Genomic DNA, 16,228 nt, shown 5'->3' on the forward strand with positions numbered 1-16,228 from the left:
GCTTTTGAACTCCACCGCCCAGACTGCTTCAGATCTTAAAGGGAAGTAACCACACACAGTTACCGCAGTCTTAAAACCCCCCCACCCCACACACCTCCCCTGTAATTTTAACATTAAAGATTTATCCTTTTGGGAGGTCTGGGAGTCCAGATCCCACTGAAGGAAAAGCATTCATTACTTGTTCCTCCAAGTCCTCATTCACACATTCAGATTCACCTTCTGCACTAGCATACCCATTGGAGCTATCTCCACTTCAGTCAGGAGAAAACAACAAAATCAGGTAAGTTACTGGTTTGTAATCACCTGATTAGCAGCATCAGTTCATTTTCCATGGCAGAATCCTCATCTAACTACAGTTCTTATTTCTCAGCTTGACACCAGCTGTGACCGTTCCTGACACATTTCTCCCAGCCCTGTTTCCTTCCCATTCCTGTCTTCGCTTTAGGTGACTGTCATCTCCCATTTGCTGCAGGAGAGGATTTCTACAGCCATGGCCCACGGACCACAGCTGGGTCTCCCCTGTTGTCCTTCTACAAGCAATAAAACACACTGTGGCTAGGCTCATTATTGAAAGAAAGATGTTGGCATCACCAAATGCACTWCCACAGTGCGGTCCATGGTCTATTTAGAACTGCACGATCGATTTATGGTTTTGGTTCACTGGCTAGCTGAACTGAAATTAAGTCAGGTCAACCCATCAGGATTATCCCCACCTCAGTTTCCTCCTTGTATTAAAAGCACGGGGAAAAGCTCATGAGATGTTTGTTTCACTCAGCAGGAAATATTTTGCTTGATTTGGGGCGGGGGGGGGGGGAAATGGGGTTGGCATCTAAGAGCTTGTCTTCCGGTGCCACCTGATTAAATAAAAGCATCTAAGTAATGTAATTATGTAACTTGGATGTAAGATAGGGAGGTATGGGTTGGCTATACCTACATTGTAGTCACTGATTTTGATGTACTGTATTAATGTGACAACATGCAGTACAATATCACAGGGTTGGCACTACTYTTATTTTCTCCAGTATCCTTTTAGAAGTTTATCACAAAGCATCCTGCTAACCCATTCAGTGCTGATTTCATGTTTCTCACTTGATTCTTCTGGAGAGAAGCACTGGAGTTCCTCAGGTGTCATTAGCTGAACCCATCTCTTCCGGACATCAGAATATTCTGCTAGAATTTGCTCTACACACTGCTGACTAGTTCATGGTCATGGAAAAGTCAAAATTTAGAGACCAAATAGAAATACAGTGGAGAATGAGTTGCAAAGGCAGATCACTGAAAAAGAGAAATTGCCATGACAGAGAGAGGAAAAAGGAAATGAGGAAAGGGAGTAGAATAAAACTGGGAAGGAGACAGAGCACATCAGCTAAAGTGGAATGGACAAGGGGTGTGTGTGTGTGTATATATGTATACACACACACACACATATATATAAATAAAATAAAGGAGAGTGAAGAGACAGGTTCTTTAAAGAACACACCACTTTTGAAAGCAAAACAAGTACTTYTAGAAAAAGAATCCTTTCTTTCTCAATGGTAGTAAAAGTCATTCTTTTACTAATGGCAAAATATATCCCTTCCATTCTGAGAAATTCAAGTTATGAAATATATAATAGGAAACCTCACAATTTTGCAAATATATGCTCTATTTCTCGGTGAGTCAGAAGTTCACATTCTTCTAAGGCAACCTCCCAACTGCAAACAATCCCCACACTTCAGGCAAAAGAATAATACAGCACACATATGCTTCTTATAAAACAATCCTTACAAATAACCATGGGTTTTGTTTCCATACTGGCTAGAATTCTTTTTTTTTTTTYCCCCTCCTCCCTCCAAAAACACAGATCAGACAAAATGCACTCATTAAAATAAAAGGCTTGCTTGTCCGGGCAGAACAGCCAATAGCATTTTCCTCTTATTTTATTAGCACTTTTTTTTTTTTTTTAATCAATGAAGGGAAAGGCAAGTTACTTATCAAAAGGCTCAGTTTAAGGCAAGCAGATTCAATGCACCTTCACCCCTGCATGCTCATATACCTTACTACTCCAGACCAGGACCCCTTCCTCCCCTCCCCATGTCAGCCGAGAACACGCACTCACATTTTCTCACCAACTTAGTGCATAGATGCATCTGAAATAAAGGCTGACCAAAAAAACCCACAAAAACAACAACAACAACAAAAAACCCACACAACACTATGTACTGCAAATGGCATGCGAGCAAAAGATGCCCTTCAGAAAGACAACAACATTCAATGAAATGATAGTCACACGGCACTGGAGCTGGTGTCAACCAGAGAAATAAAAATGAAGTATAATCAAAAAGTTACCCGGTGCTGGAAAGACCCTAGCACTACTGTGCAGATGTGTGGCAGAGATGAACACCCCTTCCTCTTGCATTGCGACAGAGGAGAGCACCTTACACCACCGCAGCAAACATGTGTGCCGATCTTCACTTTAAACAGAAGACACGTTCAGAAATACACCCTGGCTTTACAAGGAAAAGTGCAACTATTTTTACATAAAGTAGGCAATTCTAAAAATGGCACTAAAAATTTGCTTTCGAGGCAGGTAGCGAAATCTAATAAAAGCCTAAAAAACCCCCCTGACTCTTAACCTTTTCCATGTAATTAGCAATACTTTTAATGGCTTTCCTCATCTGTTACATGAGCTATGACCCCAACGTCAAGGGCCATTAAACAGAGAGATGGCAATAGTTTCTGACATAGAAAGATACTTACTTTCTGGCTAATGGAAGTTCCCTCCACATGCTGGAGGGAAGGGTACCTGTGTATTTCCCTTCTGATCTTTAACACCCTGTCCTAACATATTCACCACCAGCCACAATCAAAGAGGATACACTGAGCTGGGTGGACCCCTATCCTGCTAAAATCATGGCTCCTGCATTCTTTTTAAGTCCATTTCACTGAAAACAACGGTTTCTTTGTTAAATATTTTTTCTCCCCAAATTCAGCAAAGTTACTTTTACTCATTTTTAGCCATCAGCTTCATACATTTTTTCAGTGATACATAGAAATATTTTCTTTTCCTATAAAATGCCTCAGTGTTGAGGAGGGAAGGGTGAAGAGCAAGTCGTCATACTCCTGGAAGCACTCATTAAACTCAATGCTGTGGACGTAGCCATTTATCACATCTAATCACTGGAAGGGTTCGGTGCTCAGTCTTATCGCACCTCATCAAGCCTACTAATCTAAGAACAGAGGAGACCTGTCATAATGCTAGCATATAAGTGAATGTCCCTATATTAAGTTAAGAACAACTTCACAGAAATGAAAACTCAAGGAAAAAGAACATATTCTGGAAAACCAACAATTTCTCCTGTCAAACCCATAAACCCTGCAACAAAAATCAAGAAAACTGATACTGTCCAGGGTAAAAAGGGCAACTTTTTATATATTCCAGTAATTTTTTTGCTGGTCAGCACTGAGAATATCCTTGCCAGGGGATAAACAGCTAAACAGCTGCAGTTTAGTAGACCTAACTATAATTCAGGAAAAAAGTATCTGATGCTTAGTACTATCATAAAGCTTAAAAAAAAAAAAAAAAAAAAATTCCCCCTCTCCAGACATCTCTGGAAATCCCCAGGTTCTAAAACTAATTGCTTTTAACTGTCTCTCCTAGTAGCTCAGTAAAACAAACGATTAATACTAAAAGGTCCTAGTACGTGTTTTGAAGCCTACCAACCTTCTTTTAAAACAGTAACTTTTGTCTGATTCTTGTTTAAATGTCATTCCCACTACTTTCTCCTGTCAGTTCCTCACTTCTACCTACCTAAGTACAGCAGATACGAAATCCGGGCCAGAATCTCTCCTTTTCTGAGGCAGATGTATATGCTCATACTGCTGCACTTCACTGGTATGGACAGGCAATCAGGCCCTTCGCTGGATCAAAAGCGCTGAAGGCTTCATCCATATCAGCTAGGTAAAACACACCAATGGAATTCAAATTCTCCTACCTTCAGAAGGTTTCTATTTCTGTATCTCTAGCTGCTTGAATAATCAAAACCACAGTTTCTAAGGGATTCCATATCCCAGAAGCAGAATGCTTTCTGTAGGGAGGAAGTCCTTAAGGAAAGGGTAGAAGGAACATACTTTCCTCATTCCAATTAACAACATTTCTGCTCTCAGCAAAAATATTTTCAAGGACTTTGTAGTCCAGCTGCCCTTACATTTAGAAAAGTATTCCCAAGCTGCGACCTTCAATTCACTTCAACCACTAATTTTTGAAAGCAGTCAATACCTACTCAATCCTTCGTGACTCAGCAGCACCTTGTGCCACAACACAGAGATGGGACCAGTCAAATTATTGGCTGCAAGCATTGACCCCAGCTGAGCAACAGGTAACTAAAAGTCTGGCAGCAGCTCAGTTCTTCCAAGGCAGGTGAAGAAGAATGGGCTACAATAGTTAACATGAACTAAAAAGTTACTAATCATTTTGAATTATTGACAGCTGCTCTTTTTCTTGGTACAGGAGAGTGAATGAACACTCAAAGTCTGGAATTCATCTCCTCAAACCCTTGTCCTTAAAGAAGTGAATCTGTGAATTGCAAACTCATAGGTCACGCAAGATGAACAATCTAAAAACTGTCACAGTTTCAAAAAAGGTATAAAAATCACTCACCTAAAATATACCCAACTCTCTCTGATGCTACACAAGAGGCAGCTGCCATAATGATGTTGGATGACTTAGGAGGTTCAGGCAAAGCRAGACAAGCAAGTCCAACAAAGACACTTCCCATTAACATCCAATGGACCACCTGTTCCCAACCTTTTGTATCCAAGCTTTCCCAGGAAAACCAGCAAAATTTGATAACTCACTAACAAACTAGTAGTAATTTACTCTTTTACTTGTAGTGAAAAACTGGTTCAGAATTTGTAAAGATGATGCATGTATTTAATATCAAACACAAAATCTGTTTTCATGTTTAGCTGGATAGCCCCAAGAAATGGGCAGGTTACACCTGAGAAAGACAACTTAACCCTGAAGAATGCTTTAGCTTTTATGTTGGCAATTCAGAAACATAGTAAAATAACCATTTCAGTAAAGAAGAAATTCATATTTTTTTGCTGTACTAGCCAAGATCATTTAGATGACTAAAGATGTTATCAGTTTCAAGGAAGTTTTGTTTTAAAAGCATCCAAATGCAAATTAAATTGTTGTTAAAAATAGAAGGTGAAATAGAAGCTTTTGCCTGTTAGAGCTGATGTTAGCAAAGTATTTAAACTGTGTGTTTAAATACATGATCAAATATATTGCTGAAAGCATATGGTCCATTTTCACTACTCCAGCACAAAAGGTCAGATCTTCAGCTGAAAATGTTAGTGCAAATTAATCTATTCCAGTCAAGTGACACCAACCGATTTTAGCAAAAGCTTTAAATCAAAATATCTCTTTGAAAGGAAAACTCTATAAGATTCTCATCCAGCAAAGCTGACACCAAAATTTCTACAGGCACCACCAGAGGAAGCACTTCACTGGACTCGTCTGCATCTTAACTTTTTTACCCAGTTTTTATTCCTGCTTAATTCTGGCTTAAATGAGTGAAAATTTCACCTTAGGGCTCATGTTAGCTTTCTATAAAGTTGTGCTAATAAATAACCTTAACAAAATGCTCAAAAGACACTCCAAAACTTGTTTCACAAAGGAGGATAGGAATAATTTGTCACATGTTGTAAGGCTGTGAGGCCTGTTTAGAGAAGCCAATGAAGGTCCAGCAGAGCTTTCTCACTTGGGCTTAGGGCTGCATCTCACCTGTAATGGAATGACTTGTAAACCCCTCCACTAGACTGCTGAAAAACACTGCCAAGGTCTGCTTAAGATGGGAAGATAATGGCAGAACTACATGTTGGGAAAGCAGGAATTACATCACAAGTGGATCCCCTTCTGATGTTCTTTCCATATAATTTTGGACTTTTTATTTAAAAAAAAACAAAAAAAAACCCTGGTTTTGTAGCTCTTACTACACTGACCAGATTTCTCCAGGTAGAAAAAGAGAAAAAAAAGACAGACTGCAGCACTGTGATAGACAGTACCTCCAAGTTTTCGGGCATATTTTCTTTCTGGAAGAAGGTTATCATAATAGTTATAATTCTCTTCTCAGAACACAAATTGACTAACAAAAACTAAAGCTGTCAGCTGTGTAAAAACTCAAATTAATGGTGGTTCTTAGAGCCTGGATTCGCCTCTTGAAATTATAACGGAAACTAGCTTTTCTAGCACAGAAAATACCTACAGCTTTTATTGTCTGATTACCTGACAAAGACAGAATCAARAAGAAGGCATGACTATCAGAACGAGGCTGAGATATTTAAGAACGCACTGCATTCTGCAGCTTACTGCTTTCAGCGTACTGTCTTTGAATTTCACAGCTTTCCAATATTTGTGGGAGAGTTCCTCTTCATCGAGCATATAGGAAAGTCTGTATGAACCTTTTCCAGCTACTAAAAAACAAAAAAACAGAACAAAAAACACGAAAAACCACAAAATCAAACAAACCAAAAAAAAAAACAAAACCCCAACCTTGGAACTATAGCAGATATTTAGTGCCTTCCTCCCTTGCAGTAAAATGCATGGGTATTTCAAAATTTAACACATCTGCTGGGAGGAAAGATACAGAAAACTGAAACAGATGTGTCTGCACTTTTTACCTCTGGATTTTTTTTTTTTTTTTTTTTTGTAAATATAGATGTATATGAATTAGACAGACTATATTTTGGGTAGCTCCATCCTTACTTGCTTCTACTCTGCAGCCAGTGGCCAACCACACTTCAACAAATGGAAGACATGGTTTATTTTTATGCTGTTTGGTGGTAAACAGCAAGCCAAATAGAAAGCCTTAAGTGTAGTGCTCCTCCTTCTGCAAAGCACTGCTGGCACAGGCTCTTTGGAAAAGTCACCTTAGCCCCACCATATTCCCCAACTACCCACAGTCACACCTGGCTCATTTTCTGCTCTTCAGCTTGTGGTTACAAGAGATGAGGTCTCAGACAGTCTTACCAGTTTCATGCATTCCTCCTCTTCTCTTCCTCCCTCTTCCTCCGCATGGAGATGGGCTGTGAAATAACAGCTGCAGGGAAAGGACAGGAGCATCCACAGTGCATGCTCTTGTGGGACAGTATGTTGCCTTTCTTGAACTGGAAGTGATTTGCTTAAACACCAATTTGAAAAAAAACATTGAAGCTTTCATCTAATCAAAAATGTATCTTGTAAACTAACTTTTGAGCTTTCCTTCAGGTTACATAATGTAATTAAAAGACTCAAGTAAACAAAGTTGAAAAGACCCATTTGTCCATGCTGAATCTGAATTGATGGATGCGTGAGAATCAGGCTCTCCATGTGCAGAGTGGAGTTATTACTTTTTTTACTTTAAAAAGAAAATATGGTAAAATTACTTCTTCCTCTAGCTAATTACATCCCAGATAGTCATGGTAGAAACTCTGTCACCAATACTGATACTAAATATTGCCAGAGAAAAAAATCTTCAAATCTTGTCTTCTTCAGAAGTACCTTCGCTCCCTTTGCTGCTTTCAAAAATCCTGTCCAGAGGTGCCAAGAACACTATCGATTCCTCCAAAAGGTGCCCCAAACTCTAAATCTGTTCCTTACACACGTAAAGGTCTCCAGGTTACCTTTAAGTGACTGCAAAATAGCCAAATGCTTTTTCATAAGCTGGCTAGCTCAAAAAATTTTTCTCTATAACAAGTTATAGATGCTACAAGCAGGCTCAGGCAAAAACTTTTCCAGTTCTTTAGACTGTGCAACTCTGATTTTTCAGTGTTTCTAACAGTAGGTATGGGACAGAAACAGATACCACAGCTACTTAAGATAAAAGTAGCAATACTTACTCACAAAATTCATAGGTGTACCCTCTTACCTTAGATAAAATAAAAATACATATATATTTGAGAGGTTCTACCATATATATATATATATATATATATAAAAATATAACTTGTTTAGTTACAGCTCTTGGGAAGTATAAAAGAGAGGCTACCTGTCAACATACCACCAATGTATTTGAAGAGATTTGCTGGTTTCTATGGTAAATGGGGAGGGTAATGTGACTGCCTGGTTACAATTCTGACTGACGCACATCTCAAACAATCGTTCTCTTCCTGTTCGTATGACATAAGAAAAACAGGATGTCGAGAGGTGTTTATCTGAATGAACAAGATAAGCAAGCTTACTGACATTTCTAAAAGTATACGATTTAAGTAACAACATGTTATAGAATTTCTGTGGAAAAAAAAGAAACCAAACGATGAACTGCTGGATGTGATTAAATTATGCATGGAAAGACTCTTTCCCTTCTAACCTGCAGGAAACGGTTGAGAAGCTGCTGTACAAGCCAYGAATACCAATGGAAAGAGTCTTTATAGTGTGAGATATGGTGTTATGCTGCTGAATCAAAATTGAGAAAGCTTTGCTAGTTTGCAAGATATTGCCAACTAGCTTTAGTCTGCAATATCTTGCTGCCTCCAAACATCGTATTCATTTCAGCAGGATGATTGATGGGATGGGGATACCGTGAATCAGGGTTTGGCAATGGTACTACTGCTACATACAGATGCCAGGCTCGACTGTAAAGCAGCCTGCGGCAATGAGCACCACGGACAAGCAGGAGCCTGCGCTCAGGGCCGGCTCTACAGAGGCCCAAGAGCTTTCGCTCAATCTGAGTAATCATCTCGGATACTTTGGAGCATTTTAAATGCCTGAGAAGGTGCCTTACCACTCCTTATCACAATTTAACCAATTAGGGAACTTACAGCATGTCAAGATCACATGGCAGATGATGGTGCTGCAATCACTAAGCAAGTTAGGGTACAGCAAGCTGGYACAGCCAAATAACACAGTGCAGTTAAAAGCAGAAAACTAGCTCAGACCCCAAAAGCACAACAGCATTAGTCAGTTGTGGATCTGGAGCATGGGAAAGGTACTGATGTTCACAACTGTGCTCTCATCACCTGTATGCACAGGCAATGCACTTGGCTAGAAACTTCTAGCTGTAGGCCAAACTAATAATAATGAAAGCAGGAACTAGCTGAACAGTATCACAGAGCATCTGGTGTTAACTCGCATTTGGTTTAATACATCACTCCCCTGCGTGTGGGAAAAGGGGAAACAGACTCCCCACAGGCAAGGAGAGAGGCTAAGGGACACTTAGAGACGGGTATATTAGAAAAACCTAAAAGAAACAGCTCGGAAAAAATCAGTGTAAGCTGCTGTCTCACAGGAGCAGTGGGAAGAACGGAGGACTCAACAAGGAAGATACCACAGGGAAGAGGGAAGCTGCAGGTGGGACATCCCTCTATGCTTTAGGAAGCCTTTGGAGCATAAAGCCACTCAGCAGAATGGTTTACAAGGAATCAAACAAAAAAACAAAGCAAAAGAATAGCATGGTTCAGTCAAATTTCCTGAGGATTCATTCCTATTAAGAACTACCATGAACTGGACTCAAAATCTCCTCAGGCTTCAGCCTTAGACATAAATTTATACTGATAAAAATTTTGGTTTTAGGTCTCTGTTCACTTTGAAACATGGAAGAGCAGTTTTTCCACCTATATAGTTATTCAAGCTTTGCCTATTTAAAATACACATACAATTTAAAATATTAATATTTATTCTGCATTTCCTCATATCCCATGGAAGAAAGCCACATTGCTCTGATCATTCAAAAGTATGATTATTTCATTGCACAGTCTTAGAGACAGAGGCTGAAGCTAAAGACAAGATATTAACAAGACTTCTCCTTACAGTACATTGGCCACCACAGATCTATTTGAGCACATGGCTGGAATAATGACACCATAACAGAGAATGCAAAGCATCTCAAAATAGAAAATGAGTACAATCCCATATTGAAGTGAATGGTAATAAATTCATGGACTTGGTAATATCTAAACAAGTGAGCAGTGGGGAGTAGAACAAGGTAGACTTAAAGGAGAGCAAAACACAGTTGCTAGGGATTAAAAGACCAAAGCCCACAGTGTCTGCTGCACTGTCGCAATACTCATCTTTAACAATTCTTTTTGCTCTCTAGAGCATCCTCCATCCAGGAGTTGCATAGCTTTTATGAGCTATAATCACTCACAGCTGGTTCAAAGGCAAAAAAGTTGGCTTTGGACCTCTGGGAAGTACTAAAATGAATACATGAGCAAGTCTGCACCGGTCTCCTTGGCCAAGCAATGCAAAAAGATCACCGAGCTCTACACAGAGCTACCAGAGGAACCCAACATTCTCCACACGATGTTGCGAGCTGTGGTTATCTCCAGTCCTTTCCAGCTGGATCCTCCCCTTCACTACGACTTCCCCCCCACCTCCTCTTCTTTAAGACACGTGAAATAAAGATCTTTGAAACCCACCCCATTTACCAGACTTGCACTCAGCCAAGAATGTATTGATCTTCCAAATACAGTCCTTTTACAGCGGCTACTGTGACCACTGCAGTCCTTCCTCTCTGCATATCAGTGATGCTACCAAGACATACCCAGAAGTAGCCATGCTTAATGAAAGCACTACCATAAAGACCTGGAAACAGTGTATATTACTTGGAAGATAACAGCCCCTCATATTTATATTTTTCCTTTTTTCTATTGAGCAAGTGTTTGTTTCCTTCAAGAGTTGCACCTCAGGCTATAAACTACTGTTATTTCTTATTAGGACGGACCTACCATTTTAATTTAAGCCCTAACAGTCTTTCCAGATTCTTTTTAAGACAGACAAATGCTGCACTTTTCACACAAAGGTAGAGGCACCAAGAGTGAAGCCACTTACTCAAGGTCTTCCAACAGAACCGAAGAAGTGAGAGCACGTGCTTGATTGAGATCTCCCTCCCGTCCACATCACTATGGCTCTATTTTAACAGCTACTTCTCACTTTTTCTAGCCTGGTATCAGCAGCTCTGGGAATCCATCTCTCAGTCCCTCCCTGGAAGCACAGACGAGATAGCAGGGGCTACGGGGACTGCTAATATCCCCCATGAGAAGCAGCTGGAGCTGCTATACATCCATGCAGTCCCCCCTTGCCCACCACGATTCCAGCTGCACCGGTCTACTGTTATCACAGCTGCCAAAAACCCAACACAGTCACGCATTCGACTGCAAATCTGCTGTTCGCAGCACAGGCCTGACTTCCAAATTCCTTCAGGGAAAACCAGATGAGTTTTACTCCTTGTGAGAGAACTCATCACAGAAGCAGCAAAGTAGAACGCATCCCTATGAGAAAGTGGATTGCTATTTATTTTTTACATAAATTCTGTTTTCCCATTTGGTGCACATATTTAAGGCAGCATCAAAGGAACAAAATGGAAACCCAATTATTGTCGCTGGCTTGGCTGGCTTACAGATCAACTCGCAGCCTTTAATTCTAGGAAGTGAGTGACCGCTAATTCTTATGACAGCCAAAGGCCCCCCTCTTCCAGTTTGATTTGGTGTTTGTCTTGGACGTAGCCAGGTTAACACTGTTTCATTCAGACTACAAGGGAACATGGGGCAGATAGAAAGAAGGAAAGACAGACAGAGACAAAGACATACAGAGCGACGCTGAGAAAGATTGAGACAAAGACTGGCGGCGGGATGAAAGGGAAGAGACCGAAGGCAGGACTCGGCCAAGCCAAACAAAGTTTTCCTTGAGTGATTACATCTGCTGGAGAGTCCCCAGCTTGTTCTCTCCTTGCTGAGAAATTCTTTTAATTGTGTCTAGGACATTTAAAAATTCCCAAGAAAAGCTTCACTGCAATCATGAAAGCTCTGAACTGCACGAACTTTTGTTATGCTGAATTACTGATAGCTTGATACGTCCTTCTTGCAATAAAAGCTGAAAACCGCTTCACAGAAAAATTTTCTGAGGCAAAACACTGGAGAATGAAAACAGATAATAAATCTTATTTTCTTTTTTCCAAGGGAAAAAAAACAACAAATAATTCTAGAGAAATTCTTTCCTGTCCCTCCCAGTCTCTGGAAAGCCAAGATCAAAGAGCATCAAAAAGAAAATGAAAGGAGATACCTCCTCAAATCAGGCAAAATTAAATGCATCGGTATAAAGAGAAATGAATGATACACAGAGCCAAAGCCTCCAATTCTGTAAAACAGCATCATTTCCTGGAAATCAACAGGATTTCCATTAGCAGAGATGGTGGCTCTTCCACAGCCTTTAAAGCCTCTCACTAGCCATTTGGTGATAAGTTGCGTGCAGTTGGGGGAGTGCTAACATCTAGCACCTATGTCAAGACAGCACTGTATGCCCAGACTGCCACATGCATGGTTTTGTATACATGAAAATCAATACCTGCAAGCCAGAAAGACAGATTAATATTAAGCAGTTCTCAAGGCAGCTAAAAAAAGTGTGATTTTTGCCTCAAACAGATACACTTTTATATTTGTTCTCTATCTGATATCCGGAGGCTACTGCCTGCTGCCTTCACATCAGCCCTACCTGGCTCTTCTTGTGGCAGACCTCCCTCATCCTCAAACTCATCTTCCTACCGTTAATCTGCTCTCTTTCACTCACCACGAAAACTGGAAACTGTAGATTCAAAGTCCCTCATTTCCTACCTCCAAAATAAATATGCAGGTGCATAGATATTTGTTAATAACTAGATATTTGTATTAACCAAATTTGAGGGTCAGGAAGATGCTGCAAAATATAAGCATCAGTGTTAAAAAAAAMCCCAAAGAATATCACAAGGTGTGTCGAGCCAGCACTCATCTCACCACAGTCACGTGCTCCAGAACATCACAGGCATATGCTATCCAGGAAGATGAGAGCATGACTGTGAGGGAACACCTGGCAGTTCTGCACCCATAAAACCACCACCCAAAGATATATTTTGGCATGTGTACATATTTCAAGTTTATCTGAATTAATATCTTTGGTGGTATTTCATCCCTTCACTGGTGCTAAGAAATTTTACTGCGGCCAGCCTAAGGCATCCAAAAGCAAAGTAACTTGCCCCCATTGCCTCTATTCCATATTGCATGYGAAAGGGAAGCTGCACAAAACAACTTAAACCCTTCAGACAGCTCACCACCACTGAAAAGAGGAGAGTCCCTTCCCTCCCACACCTTGCACAGACTTTGGCAGTCATCGGATCTTTACAAGCCAGTCCCACTCATTCTGTTGGCACAAAACTAACTTAACCCAAACATGGATCATTTTTTGCTGGGCCAGTGAATTGAATCAACTCACTGAAGGGGCCAGTGGGTACCAGCACTGGAGCAAAGAGGAGAATGACTCATGTACCCAGCCCTGGGTACAAGGGCTTGAGGGAGAAGGGCAGGGAAGCAAGACCTTCCCCTCTCATTAGCCTGCTAGATCAGTCAGCATTTTCCTTCTTGCTCTGTCCTGACAGAGCATGCATCTTTACCTACAATAGATACAGATACATTATTATATAGTTATATAACAGGTAGATATAATACGTAGGGATGCATATTCTTCAAGGAACTGCTGTGTAGCTAGCTACGATATTTTTATGTGCTCTACAATCCAGAAGACAAGGATGTAACTAAGTTAAAACTCATACAAATTATCAGCAGCTGACAGGACCTCTGCTTAGCCTACTGCAGCACGCTACAATATGGCCAGGCTTAGATGCCGCAGCACTGTCACCTCAACCAGGAATTGCAAGCACTGTTGAAAATGAAAACACACAGACTTCAGGATCATCCACATTTATTTAACAGTACATTTTAAAAATGGTACCCCTGTCCTTAAGACAAGACAGTCTTTTGACTGTCCTCCTCTCCCTCAAACTCTGCTCAGCTCTTGAAGTAGCACAACCATCTTTCCATGGCCAGAGTCATGCCACTCAAATACTAGCTCAATATTTACCAAAAGACACTTCAACAATAAGGCTGAAGAAAATTTCAACAGAAAGGAGAAAGTTCTCTGCACAATACTAGAAGCTGCTAAGGCAACTGGGCAAAGTCAGCATGTCACGATGCTGTAGGAGACAGCAGTTGGCACCTCTGAGGTAGGGAGTCTTACCTGAACCACCAAGCAAAGGGACTGATGGCTCTCTAGCCCCTCACCCCCACCAAAAGGTGAGCAGAATACAAACAATTTGATGGACAAGGAGCACTATTTGAGAATATGGACAGTAATAATCTCACCCCTCAAAGCTGTGGAGGGTTCCCTACAAAACAGCGTTAGGGAGGAGGTTAGGTTTGTGTTTTATGCTTACTTGCCCCTTGTTTTTGTCTTAGTGGCTAATGTTCATTTCCAGTAACTGTCGACTAAAGTGGAAAAGGAGAATTTAACAATAAAGTGCAAGAGTCTATTATGAGTAATGGCAACCCATGTGCTTTAATGAAACAATAACACCAACATAAAATAAATCAGTGCTTTTTAATTTAACAATGTAAATTACCCTCCCACCTGCTGTGACTCTCTGTAAGGAGAAAAAGCTGGCTGCATATTTACCAAGATGTCTATCCCAGTCTCATTCTGAACTGGCCTGATGCCCTGGGGTTAGACTGTAGGACTCTGTCATCTCTTGCACTCGTATGACCTAAGAAAGGGAATGTGGCCTTTTTCCCACAAGCCCAGAGTGAGAACATCATAAAAGCTGAACTTTAGCCCCCTTTTTGGGCAGGCAGCACAATAGCAAGGAGGATGCTGTTACTCCCTGGAGGCTCTGCTGCTGAAAAACATCACCAAGCTCAAGTAAAAGGTCAGTAGTTAGGATTGCATCTCTTGTTTTCTTCAGTTTTCCTCCTCCGTCAAAGGCAGTTAAACATTCTTTGCACACCCCCCTCCCTCCTTCTGAGAAATGCAGGAAGGAAGTGCTTGCAAAATAGTTTAATTTAAAAGAACGCACAATCACATACACAGCAAACACTTCTTTAGCCTCTGAGCAGAACACTTCTGTTGCTTCACAGTTCCCACAAAAGCACAAATGAATCCCTGCAGGGGCAGAATCATTCCTCCCTGCCCACATACAAATGGAGGTGGTATTTCTACTCCCAAACCCTTTTGTTTAGGGGTAGACACCTTTGGGTGAGCGGATCTGAAGATAACTGCTGCAGGCAATTCCCTGTGCTCCTCCACAGCATACATTACCCTGCATGTTCTTTTTAAACAGGAGCGGAGGCAGCCTATCTAGTAGAGAAGGACCATCGAGCTAGAGAAAGGAGAACACAGAAACACTAATCTCTCAAGGTCCTGCATTGATTACAGGCACCAAGAGTCAGTAACGTGGCCCTGGGTTATAGGACATTTTGATTTCACCTCTGATTTTTCTCATTACTAACCAYTTCTGATCCACTGACCCAGATGAATGCTTGTTTGATTCTGCAGGACGTTTTCCCACCAAGGTTTGTTACCTGGATCTGGTCAGAGTTTGTGAAGGTTGTTTGGAGGAGCTGGATTTAACTGGATTCATATAAATCTAGTAGATTGCAAAGGAAGAACGAGAGGGGGGAAGAAACAGCTATAATAGTTTACCCCTTTTTTGCAAAGAATAACATAGAGACTGGGGGCAATTCATGGAAAACTTCTTTGCTATTGATCAGTTTGTGTCCTATGACTGGATGTTCAATCTAAACTTAATTCTCTCAGTCACATAGTGCATTTCTCTATCCCTGGGCAAACAGCATTTAGTATCACAGGTCTTCTTTGACTTCTCAGAGACTGATGAAGTCCTGAGGATTTTTTTCCTTAACTAGGACTAAATTAGCTTGTCTTCCCTTGAGCCATGAACCGTGACAGCCATTAGAGCACATGGCAGAAGGGGCTCTCAGGTCCCTGTCTCCTTTGACATCTTCGTGGCTACGAGGATTGATAATTCCCAGTCTCTTGAAATAAACATCTCCATCACTTGCAGTTTCTCAGAACACAGCAGCACTTTTGCTCAGTGGTTTAAGCAAATCTGATCATATTACTGCTGTCCTGCGTTCCTTACATTGTTCGGCTAGAATGTGGTGGATTGATTTCAAGTTGGCACTCTTGTATTTAAAAGGGACACTGTCAACAAATCACAGTCCTGTCTCGTTTTCTTTTAACCCATTGCTGTTACAACGCATAATTAAATGAGTAAAATAAAAGAGATCAGTGTATTTAGGAACAGAGCAGAATTACACCCGCTACCCATTAGAGTGATGTCTTCTTCCTCAGAACAGAATGGTCAGGGCAAGCAATCCCACAATAAATTATTTTCTATAAGGAAATGAAGAAAGTTTGCATACTGTTAGTTGAATGCTTTCTCATGTA

General features: G+C 40.8%; 1 protein-coding gene across 6 annotated transcripts in view; it reads right to left on the reverse strand.

The window, feature by feature from the left end:
* EXD3 (exonuclease 3'-5' domain containing 3) overlaps nt 1–16,228 on the reverse strand; it is a 334,835-nt gene that overhangs the window by 248,785 nt on the left and 69,822 nt on the right. For 2 of the 6 annotated variants that reach the window (XM_026073356.1, XM_026073357.1), the window contains exon 1: nt 7,016–7,891. The exons of 3 other annotated variants lie outside the window; for them this stretch is intronic. In XM_026073356.1, coding sequence (XP_025929141.1) covers nt 7,016–7,205 — 190 coding nt within the window. In that variant the 5' untranslated portion in view covers nt 7,206–7,891. Of the gene's footprint in view, nt 1–3,790; nt 3,937–7,015; nt 7,892–16,228 lie in introns of those variants that run through there. One more of the 6 variants, XM_026073351.1, reaches the window with a different exon arrangement.

This window comes from Apteryx rowi, unplaced genomic scaffold (assembly GCF_003343035.1).
Source record: "Apteryx rowi isolate R43461 unplaced genomic scaffold, aptRow1 scaffold_367, whole genome shotgun sequence".
Classification (NCBI taxonomy): domain Eukaryota; kingdom Metazoa; phylum Chordata; class Aves; order Apterygiformes; family Apterygidae; genus Apteryx; species Apteryx rowi.